General features: G+C 40.8%; 1 protein-coding gene across 5 annotated transcripts; it reads right to left on the reverse strand.

The window, feature by feature from the left end:
• Positions 1-704: 704 nt before the first annotated feature.
• On the reverse strand, positions 705-26,466 carry gsk3ba (glycogen synthase kinase 3 beta, genome duplicate a). 5 transcript variants are annotated; one of them, XM_086091066.1, is made up of 12 exons: positions 25,889-26,466; positions 25,664-25,802; positions 19,592-19,785; positions 14,393-14,476; positions 9,921-10,031; positions 8,650-8,780; positions 8,461-8,567; positions 8,285-8,382; positions 8,097-8,204; positions 6,354-6,567; positions 6,131-6,229; positions 705-4,915 (listed from the first exon to the last, which is right to left on the reverse strand). In XM_086091066.1, the coding sequence occupies exons 2-12, from the start codon at positions 25,749-25,751 to the stop codon at positions 4,845-4,847; spliced, it is 1,305 nt and encodes a 434-aa protein (XP_085947192.1). In that variant the 5' UTR covers positions 25,752-25,802; positions 25,889-26,466; the 3' UTR covers positions 705-4,844. The 5 variants fall into 5 exon arrangements, with proteins under 5 accessions (XP_085947192.1, XP_085947195.1, XP_085947193.1 ...); XM_086091069.1 differs by having other exon boundaries at positions 6,354-6,540; positions 8,109-8,204; positions 25,664-26,466; XM_086091067.1 differs by having other exon boundaries at positions 8,109-8,204; positions 25,664-26,466.
• Between the last annotated feature and the right edge of the window lie 381 nt (positions 26,467-26,847).

The following is a 26,847-nucleotide window of genomic DNA, read 5'->3' on the forward strand; positions in this document are numbered from 1 at the left end:
AAACAAAAAAAACATGGAACTTTGTTTTTTCGAACGACTGCTTTAATAACTTGTTAAATGAAAAAAAAAGTCATATATCTTTAATTCAAAACATTCAATTTATTGGTTAACTACATTTTTGTAGTTCAAACAGATCAAGTGGTTTTATTTATTTATTTTAAGTTTCCAATCTTATATTTATTCTTTTTATTTCATTTCAAAGAACTAATTAGGTTTGAGGTCATTTACTTTTGTTTGCATCATTTTAACTTAGTAAATACATTTTTAGAGTAATGAATACATATAATTGAAAATTGGTCATTTTAATACATGGTCATTTAATTGCATTTGTTTAATTAAGAAAATGTTTAGGATAGTTTTGCTAGATAAGTTAATCCGTTTTTAGGAAATTAATGGTGGCTTGTTGGTTCATTTATAAGCTACTATTCATTTAATTCTTCGCTTTCCCTTCCAAAAGGCCCAATGAGACGACTGACAGCTGGATGGGGGTGGGGCCTGTGAAGGGGCCTTGCGGGAGCGTTTACGTATATGGTTGTAGCCCGTTGTGCTGGCCGGGCCAACAACGGGGAGACGGAAGGCGGCGGTGATGCAATGCACTTTTGCTTTTGTTGCCTCCCGTCATTACAACCTTAACCAAAACATGGAATCAATTTAGGAAACGACTGAGGCTTGTTGGCTAAATAAAGACAAAAGACAAATGTGTGTTCATTTCCAGGCTATCCTACTCTTTATTTAATGCAAATTACAGTACCAGGGAACTATTCCTCAGAGCACGCAGAGGGAATATTTACAGAGGCGCACATTTAGCATAACTTCACAGAACAAAAAAACAAACAAATGAAATAAAAATGTTCAGTCACAGAGTCATTCAAGTAGTAGTACTGTTATACGGGATTTTTTTGTTTTTATATATAGTCTTTTCAACAATTCTCTTTTCTTAAACCCGGTTAGCACATTGTGCTACGCTACCATGGAACACGAGCATCTCCACTTTTTTTCTCTCGGCAACCTTTGTGGTGTTTTTATTGAAGTGGATGTTTGGGAGAGGGGAAAAGTGGTACTCGTGGAAGGCTGCAACATGTTTGTGGATGCAAAATTACAGCAAGCAAGAGGCGGGAGAGATGTCGCATGACTCGAACCCTTGGGTGCTACTGACTAACCTTCCCAAATATGTTGGACATAAAGAAAACAAATTCACGTTGCTACCTCCAACAACCAACACAAGGACTATTAGGGCCACAATTGGGAGGGGGGAAAAAAACTGGAAATTTTCATGCCAAAAGTTGTAATGTTACAAAAAAAAAAAGCTAATAAAAATAGAGAATTAAGTGGCTACATTTGTAATCTCATGAAAATAAAAGTTGCACTATTGAGAGAATGAAGTTGTAACAACAATAAAGTATTGCACATAAACAGTCATAATATTCGCAATGTTACAACAACGGAGTTGAAATACTCCGAAAATAAAAGTGTAATGTTACAACGGCGTGCAACTTTCTACTCGGGATCGTAATGTAGGCTGTGTCCTTAAAGGCAAAAAAAAAAAGTTTTAATGATACGAGAACAAAGTTGTGAGTAAAAATTTAAGCTTAATAAGAATTAAGTAGTAACGTTACAAGTTGAATGATACGAGGATAAAGGCAATGATGCAATACAAGAAAAAGGTTCTAATGTTAAGAGGAAAAACATTGTAAATTATGAGAATAAGTAGTGATGATACAAGGATAAAGGTGTAATGATACAACTTAAGTTGTCAACTTGTAATGGTCCTATGAGAAATAAGTCACTTTTTGGGAAGAAGTTGTGATATTGTAAGAAGATACGAATATTACGAGGACGAAGGTGTTATTACAATAAATGTGGAATATGAGATTTAAGGCATAATGATGAAAGGAATAAATGGTAAGGTTATGAGAAAAAGTTTGAAATATGAGTCATGATCAAAACTAAAGTCAGAATGTTGTAATTTACTTAAATAAAATCGTAATTTTTCCCATGAGGTATTTAGAGTACAATGAAAACATTTTTATTACTGTTGTTTACAACAATTAAGTATTTTTTGTTATTGTCATTTTATGAGAATTGTTTGAAACAAAAGAGAAAAGACAATGTTCAAAGGGTTAAATCCCATTTTTCGTGAAAGTGAAACGCTGACATCAACTTTTATCTGATGTTTCAACTTCAATTTCTATTTTCTTAATACATTAACTTCACTTTTGTCAAATTCTGACTTTTTTCCAAAATATAATTCAACTCCACTCCAGTAAAATTGTGACTTAATTCACATATAAATCATTTTATTTTTGTAATTGTCTTCCACTTAATCATCATACAATTATGTTTGGACATTTTTCCTGTAACATTAAAACTTTCTCTTGGCAACATTTCAACTTTCTTGCAATTCCATCACTTTCAATTAAGATTGTGTGTGTTTTTTTTCTCCTGCTGTTGGTGTGGCCCTATTACTCCTTTGCAATACTGTACTGCATTTTCATAATATGTATAGTGTCATTTTTTTTCTTTTTCATTTAAGGTCCACGTGTGGACTACTGCGGTGCTGCCTGCTTGTGCGCGTGTCCCGGATAAAACTATAATCACCTAGTCAAATAAACACTAACAGGAAACTATTCTTACTATTAACAGTCAATCAACAATCTGTATATTACAATTAAATGTGTGTGTGTGTGTGTGTGTGTGTATGGGGGGGTGGGGGGTTCAACAGCACCAAAGGGAAAAGGGGGCGAGTCACGATTACTGGAGGGATGGCGACAAGGCGAAGGTGTATGAAAGCAAAGGCACTCCAAACTATAGTTACACTATACATGACTAGCTGTCATTACAAGAAGATCTACTGTACTGTACAGGTCAACATTGGACATGTGGCTGGATAAAGATCATCGAAAATATCCATCAGCCGCTCAACATTTGCCCTGATTCTGCTGCTGTTTTTTTCTCTTTTTTTTTAAAACAGTACATGGGTCTGCATAATATGTACATAACACAAAAAGAAACCAACGTAAAAATGACTTTTGGTGAGGAGCATTTATATTGTATGTACAATTTCAGCTTTTTTTTTCCTTTTTGTGTGTGTAGAGAGTGTCATAAGATGCTTTGATGGATCTAGCAAACGCAGTAAGACGCTGTTGTGGTGGTTGGGGCAACTTAGTGGTTAAAAAGGACTCCATGGAAAAGGGTGGGGAACCTTCGCTTGTCCAATCAGGAGCCAGTTTAGCTTTTCTTTTAAGAGGCCATTTTCAAATTGGATCCATTTCAGTTTATCCCTATTGCGGGCCATTTGACTTTTTCCGATGTATTTTTTGTGTGTGCTGATTTTCACTATTTTCCCACATAAGAACATCATGGAATTTTTTTTTGAGGGGGGGCTTATCTCATGTTTTTAGTTGCTATAGTCGACACCAGGATAATATGGCTGTAACGTGTTGTAAACTTACCAAGCTTATATGCAACATTTTGTACATGAACATCATGCAAATCAACTTGCGATTGTGATTGGTTAGTTAAGATCCAATCATGAACCAGAAGTGTCGACATCATCCAAATGATGCGTTTTATTGGTTTAGACACGCAAATATGTCAAGTTTGACCAATCAGCATCCATTTTATGTTGTCAGATCAGCGGCCATTTTAGGTTGTGAAAACAGTGGCCATTTTAGGTTTTACAATCAGCTGTTGATTCTGTTTGACTAAAAAGGGACATTTAAGTTTTACTAATGTCTCATTTATTTTTATATAGTCTGAGCACTTTTGGCCTACATTTTTCATGACAGTGAAAATGTTTTTTGAATAGCATGGCAGCCTGTATAAGGAGAGAGGTTCCTCACGCTAATCCATAGCTTCAATAAAAGATGAAATGGGAACAAAAAAGATGCTGGAATTTTAGCACATTCCAGAGAAACAAGGAAGGGAAAAAAAACCCTGATCTCTTTTGTTGTCGTGAGCAGCAAATATTGCCGCAGCTTGTGATGGATATGAACTCACCCATTAACAGACTTCTGAACCTTAGTAGTTAATATACATATATCTATATATACTTTTTATACATAAGGAAAAGTAATTTATAAATTGTGTATGTAATGCAATTTTTTTGTATGTATATATTGTACAAGCACACAGGACCAGATAAACATGTCACATCCGACGCAAAAATGAAATAAAATAATTGCCCGAGGGGGGTAGAAAAATATTTTTAAAACAAAGTTGAGTAAAATGGCTTGCTAAGCATTTTAAAAACAAGCCCTGGCTAAAGGAAAAGAAAATTTCCATCTGGATTTGCTTCCTTGCACATGCATCCATGTCTGTGTCAGTGTCTGAGCGTGCGTGTGTGCATGTGTGTGTGTGTGTGCGTGCGTGTGTACGCTTGCACAAGCCTCATGCCTTGCCTGCAACCCCACCCAACCCCGGCAGCCCCATCCCCTAACCATTCTCAGGCCATGCACTATATAGGAGGAAAAGTATGAAGAAGAATTGGGGCGGTGAGGATGCCGTAAAATGGGGCAATGTGAAAGGGGCTGGTCGGGCGCCTGAGCGGGGCAGCTTCAGATTTGTTTTATTTGTTTTTAATACTACAATCGTCCTTGAAAACATGAGCAGATGAGCTTTGTGTGTACAATAAAGTTCACACACCTGTTTCCATGAGCCACCGCCCCATCCGCAGGGCCCACTAAGTGACAGCTGACGGCTGGATGGGGGGCCTGTGAAGGGGGTTTGCGGGGGCCGGTAAAAGGCAGATCTGTGTTTGTGGTTGTAGCCTCTTGTGCTGGCTGGGACGATGGCAGGGAGGCCGCGGGCTGGGGGTGAGGGTGGGAGGAAGGTGGCGGTGGCGCTCAGGAAGTGGAGTTGGAGGCGGAAGCCGAGGCGGTGGTGGTGTTGGGGAGTCGCTCTGTGCTGCTGCCGTCTGTGGACACAAGGTGGCCATGTTGTCATTTGAAATCATCCGTGCAACATTTCAAACAGGGCACAGTGGGAATGGGAGCAACTTTTTCAGGAACATTGCATAGCTTGAGTTTTATTTTTTATTTTTTTTACTGTTATAGGTCAAAGGTCGTTAGTGTAGAGAAAAAAAGATAGCAGCCAAAACGGTGATGATTTTAGCAAATTTGTTAATTAAGAAGTGTGTACCAAACTCTCGCATTAATCAGTACCCAAGAAGTAGCTCTCGGTTTAAAAAAGGTTGGTGACCTCTACCATTACTTAGGCCACCTGGTAACAGGCCACATAGACACTGCCGTTTGAAAGAGGTGTCATTTTGAAAATAAGGTGCACCCATTTGTAAACAAGTCGTATCATTAAAACAAAAAAAAAAAAAAGGCACAATACAAGCTTTCAAAATGGAGTATAAAACATGTCTTTGGTTGGTTTATTTAAAAAGGGAAACAGAAAATGTTTTACAAGAGAAAGAAAAGCTGCATTTAAGGCCTACCAAAAGATGCAGTGAAAAGTTACTGTAGTGGACCATTAAAAAGTTTGTGATTCGGTGCACAGCAAAAATAAATAAATAGGCCCTGTATTTGGTTTTGCGGCCCTGTACTGTAGTATTTTTCATTGAACCAAGAAAACATGTCGAGATTGTCAAGGATTGACACAAAACGATGTGAAAATAAAGAGATGTTTTGAGGCTGTAATTTGACTTAATGATTGATCTTGATCGGCCCATTCCCTGACTGCACCTGTGCAATTCAGTAATAGACTATTAGTACTGTTAAAAAAAATGAGTTTTTTTTCCCAGTTCCTATGTTTCAACACAAAAATCTATTGGTTTGGATTTCTTACTTGTAAAAACAAAAAGCATTTGCAAGACATTGTAAAGGTATGCAGTAGGATCGATGTAAGTTTCACAAAATGCAGCCGTTACTCCCATTGACTCTCAAACTGTGTTTATTTTGTATAAAATGGGGCAATGATGTCATCTACTGGTGGTTGTGCATCAGTAAAGTTGTTGCCAAGTTTGACATTTACAGAGGAGCATAATCAGATTCTCCCCCATCTAGCCCCGTAGAAAAAAAATGACTTGACAAGTATACTTGTGAAAGGCAGTGAATGAGTTAAGTTTTGCCTGTGAAAATGTTCAAAGTTGAGCAATTAAGCAGGTGGAGGGCAGCGTGGATCTTACCTGTGGTGACGGAGGCATTGGTTGGGGTGGAGGCGGCGGCCTGACTGCGAGCATGGGCGGGGATGAGTATGGAGGCCAAAGACGGATTACTGGACAACTCTGGAGACAAGATAGAGAAAACCATATTACAGTGCGTCCTTGTTCACAATTCCGCTAAAGCCAAGTCATATTAAATAAAAGCCTTTTTAGGTACTGTTTGTAATAAAGCTACTAAAGTGTCAACCTTGGGTGGTGAAATTGAAGAGCGAGGGCTTCTCGCGACCGTTGGGCAGTTTGACGTTGGGGTCGCGCAGCTCGTCGAAGAAAGAATGCGCGCAGGCCTCGAGGGGCGTGAGGCGCGCGGTGGGCGTGTACTCCAGCAGGCGCGAGCACAGGGCGATGGCCTCGGGGGGCGTACGCGGCCGGAACACCTGCACACCCATCGCACACACAGACGTCTGTACAGTGATCACACACACACAAGTCAAAAAACACAACGGCATATTTCTGTTTCATGGGCACAAGCACAGCATGACAAGGCAATATGAGGCGGCAGACGAACGAGGGCCGTGATTGTGTAGTATGCTGGTTCCCTGGATTTAAATTTTAACTTCAATACGTACATCTGCATTTAACATTTAAGGACTCTATGTTTAAAAAAAATTTATTTAGTACATTTTATATAAATTAGGGGTGTTAAAATTGGTGTGTTAATTTTGAGTTAAGTTCCTTTAATGCGCAATTAATGACCACCCCTTACTTGGAAAGTCTGTTCTGGCGGAATTCCAGTTGCAACGCAGCAGACATGTCCAAGTCAAAACTTAGCAGTAATAAATGTACAAATAATGCATATATTTGTGGAGACTGGGGTCAAGTTGTATTTTACAATTTAAAAAAATATGCAGAATTTCACAAGTTACTTCATGTTAAAGACTATATAATTCTTATTTTGAAAAAAAGGCATTGAGCTGTCACCAACATCTTACAAATGCAATTATGCCATCTAGTGGCAGAAAATGACCTCAACACAAGTCAATATCACACTCGTTTTTTACAGTACAGTACATCTTTTTAATTTTAACTCAATTTTATGAAATTACTGTATCAATGACTAAAAGATGCAGCCATTTTTCTATTAGTTAAACATTTTTTGCACTTTCATACTTACAAGAGTATAAAACTTAGGAAAAAAAACATTTGATTGTACATATTGTACATTTAGAACAGATATAACATTTGTGATTAATCGTGAGTTAACTATTGAAGTCATGTGATTAATTATGATTTTTAAAAATGTATTGCCTGACACCCTAATTCAAATTGAATTAATATCTGTGTAACTAAGAAGAACTTTGTCGACGAATAACAAGTACTCGTAGTAGGCGTGGCACAACCAGCATTCGGCTTCCTTACGCCACAAGGATTTACAACTCACCAAAACGTGCAATAAAAGACCAGGATTCGCGATTATACTTAAAGTAAGCTATTTTAGACTAAAAAGAAAAACTTTAAAACATGTTCGAAGCAAAAGTTGGTCTCTATCACTCCTTTTTTAGGATCACTCAGAATAACTGAACTGCACATTTAAACAACGCTCTTAGTAGTTTAGTGCCAAGTGGAAACTTTTATTCTTTGGCTTTTAGTTCAGCGGGAATTGTGTGGTCCTAGGGGTCTTTCAGTGTTTTTTTTAAAATGTATTTATTTTACTTATTGTATTTTATTGATTGTTTTTTGTTGGTTTTACTACATTTTATGTATATGATGTGCACATATCTCAATGTGCAGCACTTTGGAAACGCTTGTTTATATAATGTGCTATAGAAATAATGTGGATTGATTAGTGACCGAGCTCTACTTTAAAAATACACAAGTCGCACCCGAGTATTAGTTGAACGGTAACTAGTAAAATGAAGCCGCCCCACATTGAGTATAATGACAACACACATGCATGAAATGGTATATTAGAGAATAAAAAGGGCTCCTGTACCTGTTGACTCACCTTAGTCCAAGGATGGGCCTTGATCTGAGGGAATTTGAACTCTGTGTAGTTGGGGTTCATTTCGCGGATCTGCTCCCGGGTTGGGGTGCCGAGAACCTGGAACGAAGGGATGAAATCCTCAGTGACAGGAACGGGACTCATGGATGGCAACATTTGTCTGTTCGCGGTTGCATTACCTTGATAATTTCAACCAATTGATCCACTCCGCTGTCACCGGGGAAGATTGGTTGTCCTAGCAACAGCTCTGCTAACACACAGCCTGCTGACCACACGTCTGAAGAGAAGGTCAAATTCAGTTTTAAGGAGAGGAAAAAAGAAGCGTATCAATTAAAACAGGGGGGCTCAAGCTTACCTATGCTGGAGGTGTAGTCAGTGGCTCCGAAGATGAGCTCGGGGGCTCGATAGTAGCGAGAGCAGATGTAGGACACGTTGGGCTCGCCGCGGACGAGCTGCTTGGCACTAAACAGTCAAAACAAAATGGACCACTGTGTTATTCTGTCCAGTGTGAGGGTCTCATGGTCAGATGAGGACAGCGTCCCACCTGCCAAAGTCGCAGAGTTTCAGCACAGCCGTCTCGGGATCCAGGAGCAAGTTCTGAGGCTTGATGTCCCGATGGCAGATCCCGAACGAATGGATGTAGGCCAGACTTCTGAAGAGCTGGTACATGTACAGCTGCAAACAGAAACACACGCTTTATTGTAGGATGAATTTGCGTTAATAATACAGCTCACAAAATATTTGTTTTGTCTCGAGTAATCTTGTGATGGCTGCAGTCATTTTGTGGAACAAACTACCCTTCTTTTTCTCTCATGCTAGGTAAAAAGAATAAGTATTAAAGCAGAAGTATTCTTGTTAAGTGACCGACAGCTACGTTAACAAAATTATTATTCTTAAAATTTGGGGAAATTCTCATGGAAAAATGTAAATGAAGAAGTGATTTGACTGCTCTATTTCTCGTTTGTCAAGGTGACTTGAGTCTATAGAATGAGTGCATGACGATATTAGTGTGATGTTTGTTTTCCATCATTTCAAATGATGATGCCCGTGCACTAGCATCAGGTGGCTCATTAAGCTCACAAAAAGTCAAGAAATTAGACACCAATTCAATGACTACAGCGAAATGCTTTTGTAATCACAGCGGCTCGATTTACAGACAATTCGTGCTCTAATTATTCCTGGGAAGCAAATTTACTTGTATTGCACGTTGACTTTTGTAGATGTATTGTCTCATATATGATAGAATTTCTCTGATTTCATACATTAATACATGATAATCAACACATTTTGCTTCAGCTGGGCTTAATAAAATTTCAGGTGCCAATCAATACAATAACTGACAAAAAACACATGTTATGAAACTAATGTGTGTAAGCAACTAACTCTGCCATTTTAACATTTTCTTTGGGTTTATGTATTTTATACAACTATGAATAGCTTAGACTGATCATTTTCCTTTTAGTAAAAAATACATTTAAAGAGCCACTTTTGTGTACAATTTATGATAAATAGGTTCTTCAAATGGCCATACTGTTACTCTACTTTGAAAACAGATTTTCTTTCGGCGATATCACACAAAAATGTTCAAGAAAACCAAAAACAAAATTTCCGCCACACAAGAAGCTAAATTTCTCCAGAGCCCATGCCCATCATCCGATTCTCTTCGACTTCTTGGTACGCTGTACTCAGGTTGAAGTGGCCATTCTGAATGTGTATTTTTGACTGATTGTTATTTTTGGGACATCTTGTCACATATAGCCGATATATATGTACTGTATGTAAGATGCAGTAGTATTGAGACATCACATAGAGTACCTTGACATAAACCATGGGCAGAGTCTGCTTGGCTCGGCTGTAATGTCTGGCCACTCTGTAGACCGTCTCAGGAACGTAATCCAGAACCAGATTCAGGTACACTTCATCTTTCTGTGAAGATAAGAAAAGTAAATCAGACATAACTGTAAAGCACATATACATCTTTCACTCAATATGCTATTTAATGTCTCCATGTTTCCTTTCCTATCCTGATGAATGGAGCTTCTTGAGCGCTCACGTAAATGACGTTTTTCCCCTTAAGTCGAACTGGGGGTTCATTGTGTAGGATTTAACCCCAGAGGGCAGGAAACACACGTTCTGTACTCCAGAAAAGGCCGCAGACGCTGACATCATTTCCTCCATGGAGGAGGGCGAGGTTTCACATGTTCTATTCTGGAGCACGTTGACCCTTGGAAGCGACACAGGGGCCGCTCTATTATTCAGGGACTACTTCCTTTTCCCTTTGCCACTGAATGGATTTTGGCCTGCATCGATACTTACAAACCGATCGTTCAATTCGGTAATCTAAGTTAAGACGGCAGCTGTCATCAGTATGCTGTGAAGAATCCTGCTTGTACAAAGACAACGAGGAATGCAATGGGGGATGCCGGCTGGGATTCTCTCGCACTCAGCCAAAAAGATAGAGCACGAAAAGGACCAGACAGCAATGATGAGCATCATTTGCCAAACAGCTTTCAGCCCTCTGGTGGCTTTAGCTGAACATTACTCTGGAGTCACCCCATTGCACTCCCTGTGTGTGTGTTGTAGACGCCCATTGATAACATTTGCCACTACTAGAGAGCAGACCCTACCTCCCGCTATTGCCACTCAAGCTATATTTAGCGTAGCAACAGCAATGACTCACTTCCTGCCTGGCTACAAAGCCACTTCCTTGACTGGATCCCAATAGGTTATAGCCAGGCGGCAACCTGATTGGGCCGCCTCTGCTAAATAATTCAGACGCCAATTTGCTGGCGTAGCTACTCGCACACCTGAACAACAGGCTCAGTTGTCCATCTCCAAGTGTTACTATGTGATGCAGTGTAAAATGAGCTACATTACACATAAAGAAAAACAGGGAGGCTTTTAAACATAACACTCAGTTTTTTTCCTGGATTTACAGAATATGATGCCAAATGCCAATCTCCATTTTGTCTCCCAAGTGGCACAATTTGAATATGCACCACGGCAGGGAAAATAGGAAAAAAAACTGCACTGAGTCAGATATCTCCATATCGAAATCAGGACGCTTCTAAATATGGACATAAATGTGATACACGTTGGATATATGCCAACGCAGGAGCAGAGTAAACATATAGATCGGCAATAGCCCATTCACGTGAGCTTTATGTCATCCAAATACACCGATCATGGTAAGCAGGTGAAATTTTTTTTAACAAATCGGCTACGTGATCATTTATTTACATCTTGTTACTATGAAAATAAGAGTTTACAGCAACAACCACATAAAAGTTTGAACCATTCTGTTTTCTCCTGTTTCATGGGCCATCTTTGACAAAACACTAGGTACACCTGGGCTGTGTCCGAATGTGCACCCTCCTCCCTTATAGTGCCCTACTGAGGGGGTCACGCCATTTGGCGTCCGAATGTCTAGGGAACGAAAATGCAGGGCACTCAAAATTACCCACAATGCACTCTGAAAAGTAGTGAACATCAATGTTCACTTAAACGGGTTGATATAGATCACAATGCATTGAGAGTATGAAAAAAAAAAAACATGGCGCAAGCGCGGGAATCAAAGCGATGCATTAAATACATACTACGGAAATAATTTGTTTTAGTTGAACAAAGGAAATAAAGTACAGTTTTAAAAATTTTCATTCACAATAGACAGCCGGAGATTTATGCGCCGGTGCGTCACGACAGTTACGGTGCTCACGTGATATGCGACGAGGAGAAAGTAGTGAGCTGACTGTCCCAATTGCCAAACAGAATGAGGGCACTACATATTAGACCACTACAAAGTGTGGGGCTATGTAGTGAATGAGGGGTTAGGGGATAAGGGTGGACATTCGGACACAGCTCTGGATCCTCGCCGCCGGGGCGTCCATCTTGGACAAATGATTAGGTAGACAGCAGATTCTGATTCAGCTTTGGGAACTATTTCACTACATCCACACTAGCAATTAATGTGACCTCTGGGCAGCTTTACTGCTAAATAGAAACGTCAATAATTAATCATTAATATCACACTTAAAAGGCCAACACTAGTTTTTACAAGTGTTGAGCGGGTCAAAGCAGTGGTGCCTAGCCACACTGCATGCCATTGGTTATGTAAGACCACCTAAACAAGTGCTAACACAGGGTTTCAGGGTTCATATGTATTTTCCGAGGTCCAATTCAAACACTTCCAAGTATTCCCAAGATTGTTTACTAATAGCGGAGGGAGGGAGTAATAGTAGTCAGGTCACCTGGTTGAGTCACACTAAAAAATCAAAACAATATTCAAAGCAGCATTTTAAAGACTTTTGAGAACCCACTCTCACATATAAATTAGTACTGTAGTAGCACTAGTAGCAGCGGTTGCTTGGCACCCAGCTGCACCCAGCATGGACTGTTATACAAACTTGTACTGTTCTTATCTTATCTCCCGCCCGCTTGAGGCCGTCACGTGCATATCCGTCGCTGATCCACCAACATGTCTGCAAACAATCCCACTCAAAAACTCACTGTGCTCAAACGGCGCTTTTAACTATTGGGTATGAGGCCTCAGTACCCACGGGCTGGAAGTCTACGCAATCAGTGCAGAATGTTGTCAGTTTACTATCAAATTGAAACTAATTTGTATATAAATAGAAATTAACTTAACGACAAACTTTACGAGCTGGTTATCTGGTTAATTTCTTCACTGTATTTTATCAAGCTACATACCGTACAGTGTGTCAAGCAAGAGACCATGGCCTGTAGTACGGGAGTAACTGTGCACCTTTTCGTGCCGCGTGATGACTTCTTACGCCACTGTCCAGTAAAAATGTATTCAAACTGTAAAAATAAGAGTGAGACTGTCCTTAAAACTAACTGTGCTTAGCAGGTCAATGCACACATGGTGTAACAGCATGGAGGGAAGGTCTATAATTAACAGACCCCCGCCCTTGTCCAGCCGCCTCTAGAGACCATGCACCGTATCCTCTTTGAAATCCCCAGCCGCCATATTTTGGCTTGGGTAGGTATGTAGCAAGGAAGCATTCCTAACTGCTCAGTCATGGTAAAACTTCCATGTGCGTGTGTGTCTATATTTGGCAGACGCACAGTTTGCCAGCGACGCCGGCTCGCCTTGTCGTCTCCAGGGGACCACCGACTCGCAACAGAAACTGACAAGTCGAGTCGGGCAATGGACAGGGACTTCCCTTCATGCCAAGTGCTGATGAGCGTGTAAAGATACACAGAGTTAACAGCTGGGTTCACACACCTGCTGGGACATACAGTAGATGAACAAATTATCGTCACCTCGTATGGACAACACAAACTAGGCCATTCAAACTGTGCTTTAGCCCATTTGACAACTAAAGTCCAGTACATTTGGCCACCAGTGTTAGTTCTCTGATGCGTAATCAAGATTGGTCCACTTCCTCTCCTTTAGCACACTTGGAGGAGGCGGGTCTTGGCCACGAGAGGCAATGCTCATGATTAATTCCCTTTGGCCCTTGGTTTAGGATGGGTTTTCAAAGGTTACGAATGCCGTCCAATGAAAGAGCAGTGGCGTATGAATACGCTGTGCTGTGGTACAAACAGGCATGCTTAGGAACTTCTGAACTTAGTTTTTCATTTGATTGTTTTATATTTATGGCCTCCAAAGAGTTTAAAAAAATACAGGAATATCTGGACCACTGCCAATGAGACCTCACTAGCTGTGCAACCATGATATGCGTGTCTGTTGATGAACGAAAGTGAGGCTTTGTGAGTCAAGGAAACTTTTTTTTCGCCTCGAGCGGCTGGTTGCACGTGTTCAATTTCAGATTTTTTTTTCCTGTTTCGCGGTTGAAAAATTAGGGCACCTATGCCCCCAAACTCGTCAGTCTAGAGCCTTGTCTTGCCAGTCCTATCATAGCAACTGTTACCTTGCACAATAAACATAAACTATTGTAGAAATAATCCTCAGTAAAAAGCAGTGATGGGCCCAGTAGATGCTACTGTAAATAACCCTATAAGTAAAAAAAATTATAATAATAATTCTGCTCATAATGTGTACATGTGTTCAGGGAAACGGGCCATTCAAGCAGCTGGTACAGACTGAGTGCACAATGCATTCAACCCTGTAATTGACTGGCTATCTACCCAGACTGGACCCCGCCCTCTCGCCCCAAGTCAGATGAAATGGAGTCCGGATGGATGGTCTTCAACAGACACACTTTTGCTACTGATCTTGTACAAAACGTGTGCAGGTGTGCAGGTGTGCCTGATGCTGCGACTGCAAAAGGCACAAGACAGTTTTTAATGGTACAGCAACTCACCTTGTCTCCACTGGAATAGAAGAAGTAGCGCAATCGGACAATGTTGCAGTGGTCCAATTTCCTCATAATCTGCAGCTCGCGGTTCTGAAAAATAAATACGTGAATTAATAAATAAATAAACAAACAAACAAAGTCCCGCGAATGAGACATTTTTTTCCATATAAAATGATCCAAAAATAATCCTGCCGTGCTATACACTGAATTTTATTATTATTAACTATTTATATACATTTACCGGTAACTAAATGTGTTACAAATGTATGTTTATTAATATTATGTACCTTGTTTCAAAGATTTGTTGGCGTGTACACTGTGCGCAAAACTAGTCAAGCTGGCCAGAGCATGCAGTCAACGTGGTGAGGCCAACTTCAAAATAAAATCTTTCCAAATGCAGTAAAACACTAACATTAGTTCTTTGATACACTTCTATTTTAAAGTTGTTGCTGGCAGCATGTCGCAGTGTAACCGCTGACTTGTAAACTGATGGCAACGACACAATGTCGTCCTGAAATCCAGTTCAATCGCTAATTAAGAACACTAATAAAATAACTTCATTACGCTAACATTGTATTATACGGCGCCTGTTGCCAGCATTTTGGACAGTAGATAAAGACGGTGTCTTCCTTCACTAAAGTACACATTATCTTCTCAGGAGCCAAAATCTAATTCACCCTTAAGTAAAGTGGTTCCTTCCTCTGCTTTTCTTGTACACCGAAATGTGACATCAACGCATGTAGGTCACAAACCATTGTGCTCTACAGGAGGCAACCTCATCTTACGATTTGCACTGAGTGGAGGAGGAGAAGGAGCAGGAGCAGACAGGCTGGTCAGTAACAAACAACTGCTGCACTAACATGTTCAAAATTCCTCTGCGACAAGAAAAACTGTTTGAGAGTATAAAGAGGGTGTGAGAGTGCATGGCAAGTGTCTTTGCAACGTTTTGCAACATTCTACGAAGCCCGCCGAAAAAGCAAAGCTCGCAAGCCTGCACCACTCAGTAAAATATGGTCTTTATATGGAGCATTTTCATTCTGTTTGGACTTTCGGTTTCATTCGAATCAGAATATAATTCATATGCTCCCAAGCTATCGTCAACATTTCATTATAAAGAAGGCAGTAATTATAGGGAGCTAAAACATGAATATTTCACTGTTTTATTATAGCCTCATTTGATGAATAACAATGCATTGATTTTCACAACATACCGGTAATTACATTCAGAATAGATATTTTCTCTCATGTTACTCTCATGAGATTATCAATAAAGTTAACAACTATTAGCTTGCATCAGCACCAACCAGTTATGGCTCAATTTTGTTGTGCTCAGGATAGGGATGGGTACCTTTCACATTTGAACCGGTACTGTTCTCGGTACCTGGGAATCAATACCTGTACTCAATGGTACTTTTGTACTCTTTCTCTATCTTTTTTTTTGTTAAATGACATTTATTAATTTATTTGGGTGGTAGCAAATGTTCATCATTGTTTATGTAATAGTCAATTTCATTCAAATGACCCAGAGAGGAATAGTAAAAATAAAGGTTTAACATTTTACAATTACTGAAGTATAATTAATAAACATGAGTTAATATTACAAAAAAAAGGTGAATCTAAGTTCTGTGCAATGAACAATCGTAAATATATAAATGAATAATAATTGATGCAGTTGTTTTTCAAGGACGTAACGCCTGCAGCGCGATGAGCTCGAAGTTTGAACCCGCGTTGGACTCAAATATTTAAAAAATGACAGTTGGGAGAGGACATGACATGAACAAAGACAACAATTTGATTCAAAAGAATCATTTGAATTACCCGATATGTTCTGTAATGCTCGCTACATTTTGGCCACAATCTTTTGCTATTTTAAATATGGTCACCAGTAGTATATCCAAATTACAATGTCTATGTACCTTAACAATGGTGAAGCCGTGTACATTCCAGCATGTATCCATTCGGTGGGGGAAGACCGCCACCGACACCTCCCTTTGCCTTGCACTGATTGTGCGGGGACATTGCCAGCTTCCGTCCGGCGCAGAGGCTTTCATACTTCATAAACTATATTTGTTTGGCTTGGCTGCGCAAAAATCTCACTCGTTTCCAAACCCAGAAATATAGGCGTCCCCGCGCCGTTCGCTGCCGGCCCGGACCGAGGCAGCGGCGGCGGTCGATCTCTCAGCCGAGACGACACCTGCACTCGTTCGCCGCCCTAACGCCGGCCGGGCTCCCGTGAGCCCCGACGTCGCCCTCTGCCTTGTTCTTCGCACGTGAAATCCTGTGCGAGTGGGTGACGTGCACGTTGCGTCCAAGTGCGCCAGGGGAAAATCGTCAACTCTTCAACTCCCGCACAATCACAACTTTGAAAGACGTGCTTCAGAACCGAAACATGGCACCGTTTGATTTTACGTGAATCGGTGCTCGGAAGTACCGACCCAAATCGGTCCATACCACAAAAGGTTCCGTCTTCAGTACCCATCCCTAGCTCAGGACACCGGTGTTACACTCGTGTATACAGTACATTTATCTTATGTTCCAGGTTACACTATGTTTAATTAAAAATATAAGCATCACATGTAAAAAGGTTCGAATGTGAATGTTTGTGGTAATTAAGTGAACAATGGATATCTTTGATTAAGCCAAGTAGGATTTTGACTAGCTCACTGTTGGTTTTTGACTTTTTGGTGGGATTTACAATACAAGAAACCAAATATAACCTTTTACAATATTATGCATGTGTGTACAAGAATAAGCAAGTAAGTGCTGGTTCCATTGCGAGCATCCATTTTCCAGTAGACTGAAATGTGATCCCTTCATATGGGTGCAGAGGAAGGCCAGTCCCATGATGCATCAATAGCCCCATCTCTCATTTAACTCAGCTATACCTTTACACAGAATCAACTCTCTTGTTAAAGTAAAAAGTTCAGACCAAAAAAAAATCAAATGAAGATAAGGATCTGCAGACAGAAAAATAAGCAGGTGGAATAAAATGAAGAAGAGTGGGGGGAGGGGGGCGCACTTGCAGGAAGTCATGTGAGAGACTTAAAGCTCATTCGCCTTTATAAGAAGAACCATTTGGCCGAGCAAGTAGGCGTTCTCGACAGAGGCAAGAGATTTACAAAAAAAAGAAGGAAAAAAAATAATGTATGCTGGCTAATCGCTGGGTTCTTCAAAGATGCAACCCACTGGTAAATCACACTAACCACAGGCTAACCATAAGCTGGCTGCATGATAGCATCCTGTGCAGACATAAACAAGCAAACAGACATTTTGCAATTTGCAACAGATGCTGGTGCCAAAAATAAAACAAAAAACATGACATGCCATATAGTGACATCATATAATTGCGCAGCACTGGCTTGCACCTGTTGTGTTGGAAAGTTAAAACTCGTGGAGTATTTAGTTCGGTCAGTTTGTAGAGCACAAAAATAAGTTGTAGCGTCAGAAACTAACTTCAAAAACAGACTTCATAATGTGACTGGAACATAAAAATAATAAGAAGAGACTGATTTCAGTATTGTCAATCCTGGGTGGGTTAACTGAGTTTTACAGCAGTGGCGAGCGGTGACCTTTTAGAGTGGGCATGCTGGAGTGACATTGATACATTAATTTGGGGGGTATTTTTATTATTAATTTTAATATTAAATAGTATTTAATTATTATTTTATACCACACAATTAAAGCACACTGACGTAAATATTTTCAATGATTTTATTGAAGGGCTTGGGCATGCACTGCGTTAATATCTTATTATGGCCGCTCGCCAATGGGTTACAGTCAGCTTGAGGTGGTATTCATATTATGACATTATGTCAATGTTTCTAGTACAATATTTCTCAATTAAAAGCAGAAATAAAATGGTAGACAACGGAATGTCTGGGCGAAGAGAACGATTAGGGAGCTTAGTCATCCGCTAGGTTCCATAAAACTGGCAAGTCTGAAATTTCTGACCTCCAACTTGGAAAAGAGCATCAGAACAACAAGTCTGACTTCCTACTCGCAAATTCAAATTTTTGAGATTTCTGCTCCAAATCAATGTCAAACTATGAAGTTGTAAAGGCATTAACTGGAGCCTCAGCTAGGTTATGGATTTCTTCTCCTTATTGAGGCACTAAAGACAAATATCCCCAATATTAAGAGTGGCAAAGTGATTCAAATGCAAATACTGAATATTTCAATTCCAAATGCAGACTTAGACTGGTCTTTAAGAAACAGCATGCTAATGAGCAACGTTGCCCAAGCTGCGAAAACAGCCCATCCGCCAAAGTGAGTCAAAATCAGGTAGGGAGTGTGCGTGCAAGGCTTTGTACGGAGTGAAATTGCACATTTCCACGCTGGCACCGAAATGAAAGCTGACAAGACCACTGTGCACTCACGCGTTCAGGTTAGGAGACAACTACAAAGTTTACATGGGAAAAGCAGATGCGCTTTATATGATCAGGGTTGACCAGACTAATCAACTACACTACTCCGCATCAACGAGCTATAAATTGACTAATCAGTAGACACCTGATTTGGCATCTCATTTTCCAATCAACCACTTTACAGAGGACTTGAGACTCACCTCTGTGCTGGAAATGAAAGTAGTAGTCATGGCAACTAATGTGTGGCGTATCTCTAGTTTCGCATGCAGCTTCCTTACATTACAACAAGGATTTACAACACCAAAAGGCGCAATAATCGACTAGGATTCTACCTTTGGTCATGATTTGACGCGGAACTCTAGCTAAGATAAGTCAAGTTAAGTTAACACATTTCCATAGTAAAAGGCAAAAGTTTTGTCCAACCGGAACTCATTTGCTGCCGTCAACATGAGGTGTGGTCGGAAATTCACTCTGATGCCCTAACACCACTGACAGTGTGAATGTTCGGCGAGGCAGAGCGCGCTCCCCTCCCATTAATTTCTGAATCTATGTTTCAAACCAATCAGAAGCTCATGCTTTAACCGTTTCCATCTTTACTGCCTGACATACTGGGCTTAGTCACTCCTTTTTTGGGGTACACTTATATGTCGTAAGTAATATGTTCTGTGTGGGAATAATTGATGTATCATGTTACACAGCCCTGCATTTGGTTATCATCTTCGAAGACTAAAAAGTAGAGGAAACATTGCGAAAAATCTTTCGCTGGCTATATAAAATGACATTAAGGGTTGGATCTGGCCTGCCTTCCTGTTACTTGGGAGAAAGGTGAAACATCCTTTACCTTAAACCTCTTGTCCTGCAGCACCTTCTTGATAGCCACCAACTCTCCGGAGTCACACAGCTTGGCCTGGTAGACGACCCCGAACGAACCGTTGCCGATGACCTTTGTATCTGTGTAGCTAACCTCCTGTGGCCGGTCAGGACCTTGGCCTGGAGTGGCCATCACTGTTGTTACCTTGCTGCCATCTTTATCCCCTGAAAGGGAACCAGAGAGAAAGAAAGTCAGAGAGAGGACATGGAACTGCAGCTCAGATAATGTTAGAACAAGTGAAACTTCAGAAGAAAAAAAAAGACTTGCTTTTCTGTGGTTGTCAGCTGTGGCTAAGGGTTTCAAACTAATTGACAGTGAATTATGGGTAGGATGAACATCTCGTCCAATGTTGCTCCTTGGCAATACTTTACAACCATCAGACTGAGCAGTTTGTTTCCAAAAGGAGAATGAACAACAATATCAAGATTCGGTTTGGGAAGCCATCTACGTCAAACTCGAAGCAGAAATCTCTGAACAAAGGAGAAGGTTTCCACACTCTTGTCAGTAGTCCATACATTTAAAGAGGCATTGCTGCCAGGCTTTGCGGTTCTCTGCAATACGCCACAATAGTTAGGAATGGTAAACCCTGAGGCCTCTTGCGTTTTGAGGGTTGTGCAGGCGGTACAGCAATAGCTCGGTCATCTTTTCAAATACTGCAATATCAGTTCACAGTCGAACGTATCTTCTACCACTTAAGCTGTACTTCTTGGTGGACCTGGGATTGAAGTGTATGGTCTTCTGAACATCTTCTAAATGACTTTATGCAAGAACAGACACTCAGCAGACAAATTTTGGAACAATTACTTACGAGCAGGTGTCAAACCCAGGTCCAAAAAGTAAAAAACCTGCCACAGTTGGCTTTAGATTCTACTTAACTGGCTCCCCTGGAGCTTGTTTACCTGCCAGAAGTAAAACTGTGGCAGTCTTTTTATTTTTCTGGACCTGGATTTTACCTCTGCTTACGAGTCTTATTTTTTTTTTTTTTACTATTGAGAGTTTAATTGGGGGACTTACTAGGAATGGAGTGGCCAGAACTGAAGATATGTGTAAAATGTCTTCCTCTACAAAAAGTCCAACTTTCTTGGATTTTTATGAACTCAATGATTACGAAACTACTGTCAATTGTAATATCGCTAATAAACAATCGCCTTACCTTCTCCCACAACTGCAGGGGTGATTCCCAAGATTAAGATTCACAAACATTAAATTCTGTTAATTTTTATTTTTTTTTAAGTTTAGAAGTTTAATGCTTCCTCACTCTCTGGAAGGGTTACCATGAAAGCAGACGACACATTGTCGATGATGATTCTAGAGGACAGGTAGCAGGTTTTGGTTGTCTGCCTTGCACGGTGCTATTAAACTATTGTAGCATCACTGACCCGAGAGAACAGTATATGATTCAGCCTACAAAACTCAGCAGGGCCTTTCCAGGACGCCTCTGCACTTCCTCAAACTGTAAGAAGTCTGTTCGCACGCACACATTCGCACAGGGACTTCTCACAACTAAAAGCAGCAAGGGAGCAATCGGGATAACAAAGGAAATGTCGTTTTTTTTGTCGGGAAACCAAGTTGAAAACGACTTCTAATTATGGCTGTCAGTGAGGTTCAGAGCGCACAGAAAATGTGTGATGTCTCTACAACAGAGTCTCCATATCACAACATCAGGAACATTGCAAAAGACTGTCTCATCCTCTATAAGTCTTAAATGTTCTAGAAAGTCATTCTCATCTTGTGCGTGAAAGCTCTTTCGTTTAGTTTGGAATCAGAGAGAATAAGTGGCTCATTTTGCTCCCATCACTTGCAAAAGAGAAGCGAGGTGCGAATGTAAAGGAAATAGTGAAAAAAGATGAGGGATAGAAGAGGAGCAGCTTTAAAATGCTAAACACAGCTCATTGTTCTTGGTCATGTCTTGGTCAGCTGCTGCTGCCCCCCCCCCTTTCCCCCGCAAAAACAAAACCGTATAAGCAAACATGGGTGTGTCAACGTATGGCACTCATGTCACAGCATAGTATATTATGTACACAGTACATGTCAAATAGGAAGTTAAGAGTTGAGGATAACGGTAATCAAGATTGAGGGGGAAAAATTGTGTTTGGAATTTGAGGACCAATCAGTGTCCTGGAAAAGATTGTGCTCAACCAAGGAAATATCTTAAGTGACTGATTAAAGAGTTTCAAATGTTGGTCCTTGAGTTAGAATTGACTTTCTTTCCTGCAACATACAATAATGACTTAACCAAATTTGTCGTAACACTTTCCACTAATGAAGTAGTGAAGTGGTTATAAAAAAAAAATAATAATAAATAAAAAACCTTCTAGACCTTAAATATAAAACAATCAAATGAAATACAGGAAGTTAAGTTGTAACCAAGAGTGCCTTCTTGTGCCACATGACAACGTAGTCTTAATGTAGTGTGTGTGCCGTTGGTAACGACCATACGTCATTTCATATGCAGAGGACTCACTAATAGCTGAGACTAATTAGTCAATTCATAGCGCTACTGCTCAACACAATTGTAATTTTGTTAGCCCTTTCAATTAGTGGCTTCCCTTTGACAGTGATACAAAGACAAGGAAGCAAATTAGTTTTCAGCATGTTAATACTGGCATCATAATCAGTTCTCAGAATTCTTGCTTCTAATGAAAACTACAGTGTCATTTTGGTATGCAAATATGAGCAGGAGGTGCACTAACAGAGTCACGTTAAGCCAGTAAAAAGAGCAATACAGTAAGAGATGTGTAAAAATAAGAGTACATTTAAACATAGGACAGGCTATCCCTCCAGGGCCGTAAGAGTAAACCGATGTCAGAGAGATAGTAGATATTGATTATAAGATCAGTAATCAAACTTAAATGGTAATCATTAGACCATCTCTTTTCTACAATTACATATGCCATAATTTTTTTTAATTCCAACTACTCAACTTCAGCCAGAAAGTTATTTCTGAAGTACTAATTTAAGCAAATTGCACATGCATAACTAAATAAAAATGGTCGTGTGTTAAACCAGTGAACACTCAGCAGAGTAGCAGACATTTCATTAGGTACAGTCACACAAACCTAATGAGAGTCAAAAGAACGGTAAGTAACCTTTGCTTGTTCATTTTGACTTCATTTTCTTGTCCGCCATTATGGCCTTTCTAACTAACGTAAATGACAGATAGCTGCACTAAGATTTGCATTCCAGCTTCACCAGAGAAGATGCCTGCAAATTTGCAAAAATAATATATAAAGATATTTTAAATAAATGTTCTGTGTGATGTCCGAGTAGATGCTCATAGATACTATTCAGGTCATGGTATTCAGCAAAAGTTGAATCAAGGCAAGTGGGCTGTTCTTGTTTGCTCAAGATGTTTCATCTTAAATCCAAAAAGCTTCTTCAGTTCTACAGGAGGCGTTTTGTCAAACATACAGCCGTCACTGAACAGAGGTGGTTTGAGGCATCACCTATTGTCGTCTGCAGGACGGTTGTTTACCAATAATCTCACCGGTCAACAACAAAAACAGTGTTGACCACCCACAGAAAACACACACACTGAGGCATAAAAAGAGGCACTCTCCAGTCTCCACACCTAAGATTTAGAAGTGTTTTAAAGGTGAAACATCTGCAACTAAAAAAGACAGTCCAGTTGCCTCTATTCACAAATTGCAGATAAAGAAGTTCTGATGTCGGCAATAGTTCAATATTGTTGAAGTTACACAAAATCATGGAATCAAAACTGACTTTAGAAAATCTCACAAGACCTTAAGGTGAGGAAAATGAATAGCAAGTGAAAAAGCCGCAACTAAATCCAAAACTGAAGTTCAGACGATAGGTAGGACTGCTAAGTTTAGCTGCTAGCACTAGCAGCTAACTAGCTAGCTAGGCGCGAACTGTCTGGTTGCTTGCTTGCTTGCTTTTGGCATCATCGCTCATCTGTTAATAAATGTTACAATTATTCAATGTTAACATGGTAATGAAGGGATTATCATGTCACACTGCAACTGATTGATTCACTTTCCATTATTTCGTACAAGAACAATTTTCCGTCCAATGGATTGACTACATAAATCTTTGTAAACAACAGAATTCTAACCTTTTGTAATGTGTTATTGCTGCCATACAAGAATTTCCAACCATTCACATTGTATCAACCTAGACTGTTCAGGATCAGCGCTGGTTTAATATATATATATATATATATTTATTTATTTTTTACCTTTCTACAAATTATCAACAAAGTGACGTTAGCTACCCATTCAAGATGGATTTGGTTAGTTTAAACTTAAGTATGTGCAAAGCTTTTAATAGAGCTTCACGCTTAGCTGTAAACCACAATACACACGCAGAAATGTTTAGTCCAGGCAGGCTATTAAGTGGCTGAGTGACAATTAGGACAAAGTCCTTCTTTGCATGAACAGTAAAAAAACAACAACAGTTGACCTATTGACAAGACTAGCCATTGTAGCTCATGAAGCACACAGATAGCAATATCTGGCACACGGGGAAGGATTAGCTTTAGCGTGCGCGCGTGTTGAACAGCCCTAGCCCCGGCCTCACCCCACTTACACACATCTCGCTCAGCCCTGAAGCTCCATCAGCATTCAGACATACAGACAAGCAACCATCCACACTCACATGCAGCGTCCTCAATGAACCTTACATTCATGCTTTTAGAATGTGTGAAGTAACTGGAGAAAACTGATACAAGCACAAGGAGAACACACCACCTCCACACTCAAGATGGCTGAGATTCAAACCCAGAACATCATAACTGTGAGGCCGATTGGCTACTACAGTAGGTCACCGTGCTGCTGTGCTAAAAACGTTTAACTCGTAAATGCTCATGATATATATATACACATCATGTATAATTTGGGGTACAGGACTAAATTGGCACCCGTGGTAGGAAAAAGGTTCCCCAACCCTGATATAGAATATGATTAGCCTAAACGCAGCAGGGAGGCCTGAAGCTTCCCTAACTGGTATTAAATAATAATGTGACCAAATTACAACAAATAAATCACCCCTGTAAAAAATTATATAATAAAATCAATCCTTTTATATACCACTTGAGCAACTTTAGAACATTTTAGGAATGATTCACATTACCATCACTACTTTTGACACCGACCTTTACATACTACAAATGCTTACCATTTTTACTTTCAATACATAATATTACCTGAATTAAAGTGAATATCTTTCTTTTATTTTGTCGCAGGTGAGATGTAGCCTCAGGAAATCACAGCTCACTGACATTCACACTCACATTCACAAATATGGATCATTTGGAGTCTTCAATGAACCTAACATGCATGTTTTTAGGATGTTGGAGGAATCCGTAGTGGCCAACATTTGTATCTTTGAACTCAGAAATGTAAGGCAGTGGACCACCATGCTGCTCACAACGCTCATGACATGTATATAAGTGGTGTGTATTTTTGGATACATGACTGAATGGGCCCCTGATAGGCGAAAGGCTCCCCACCCCTCATATAGAACATGTTAGCCTGAATGCAGCAGGGAGGCCTGGATATTCCATAAACTGCCATTGTCATTGCAGCAGAATGACACTGATAAAACATCACTTGATTTCTAGTATAAACGCATATCAAGGAGAAATCTCCTTTCTTGGATTACTCCAGGCTCCAGCCTGTGAAGTCATTTTATGGGCGCACCTTCCGCCGTGACAGTTGCGTAATCGCCTGCCTGCTCCTGGCCCTGCCTGCTGTTAACACGCGCACAGCATATGTGGCAACCAGTCTATGACTCATCTTTTATGATCCATAGTACCGTAATCATCATTATCACCACGGAACCGAATTGAAACTCGCTTTCCACCTCAAGGCCGACCACCAGCCAAGCTGTCACACTCTGGCCCGAGTGAGCGAGCACCTCACGCGTGATCCGAGCTAAGCTAATCGGCGGCTAACATTCCGGTTCGCTGGGGGGAGGGGGGTATGCTTGGAAGGAGGGTGGGTGATTCGGTTGCTTGGGTGGAGCCCACACCGACCGGGCCCGGCCCGGCGCGGTGCAGGCGGTGTGTAGAAGACCACTTACTGCTGACTTTCATGCTGCCGAAGGAGGACGGCTGCGGTACCGGCTTGCAGCTTTCCGCGAAGGATGTGGTCCTGGGCCGACCCGACATGTTCAAAGCGCTCGGTTCTCGGAGAACTTGTTTTAGCCGCTGATGCGATCTCTGGAGATTCTCATCCAAAAAAAAACGGGACAGGGGACGATCGTGAATGAGTTGCACGAGGGGGAAGACAGACAGGAGACTCTCACCTAATAAACTAAACCTTTCTGTCCAAATCTGTGCATTCTCCCCCTCCTTGGAATCTTTCTGTCAAGGGGGCCCTTTAGGAAGAAGCGTCTCCTACTAAAGTGGTCATGAATTAGGCCTCCTTCGGTGCGTTTTAAAAACAAAAAATAGCTCCGAATCCAGGGTGGGTTTCACAAAGATGCTAACGTTAGCATGTAGGCTAAATGCGGCGTTTTGTGGCCCGTCCAGTTCCTCTTCATATTCCGATGTGGAACCTCAGTGAACCGACTGCCATGGCGGCTCCCTCGCCGTAGCCGACCGAACCTTACAGAACGTCCAGCTGCAAGCCGTCTACTTTACTCCAAAAACGTCTCAAGCGTTAGTAAGATACACCTTCAGACAAAATCTTAGCCTAAACCGACGTTAATTCCAGATACGACTTCCAAATAGAACAGTGTTGGATTGTGGAGAGCGACGATACCGGATTTCTTTTTTTATTCCTTCCCCATAGGTCTCGGGCTCGCCGTCTTTGTCACTACGCACGTTAGCTGCGGCGTTTGCGTACAGGCGTTAAGGAACATGTCATTCCCACGCTGCTAATGTAAACCCAAATGGAGAATACGGGAAGCCGTGAACGCGCAAATGGCGAATCTGGGATGGCGGCTCTAACCAATCACAGAGGGCTATTCTTCCAGTAGTAGGCGTCAACAAGTAATTCAGTACACCAATCAGAACCCCGTTCCGGAACACCACATGGCATAATTTGCTTTGCACCGCCTACAGCACTTCAAAGGCTTCCCCTCAAAGCCGCCACAGATATGATGGGCGGAGCCTCGGCCGTGATTGATGACTTTATGGACCAATAAAGATCCGGGATTTAAGCGTCGTCATTGACAGCCGCCAGCTGTCACGGGGTACCAGTAGAATTCAGCACTGTTGCTATGTCAGTTCAAGACGGTTCTTTCCTTCGGGACAATGTTAT

This window comes from Leptonotus elevatus, chromosome 12 (assembly GCF_054856555.1).
Source record: "Leptonotus elevatus isolate MCC_2025b chromosome 12, RoL_Lele_1.0, whole genome shotgun sequence".
NCBI lineage: Eukaryota > Metazoa > Chordata > Actinopteri > Syngnathiformes > Syngnathidae > Leptonotus > Leptonotus elevatus.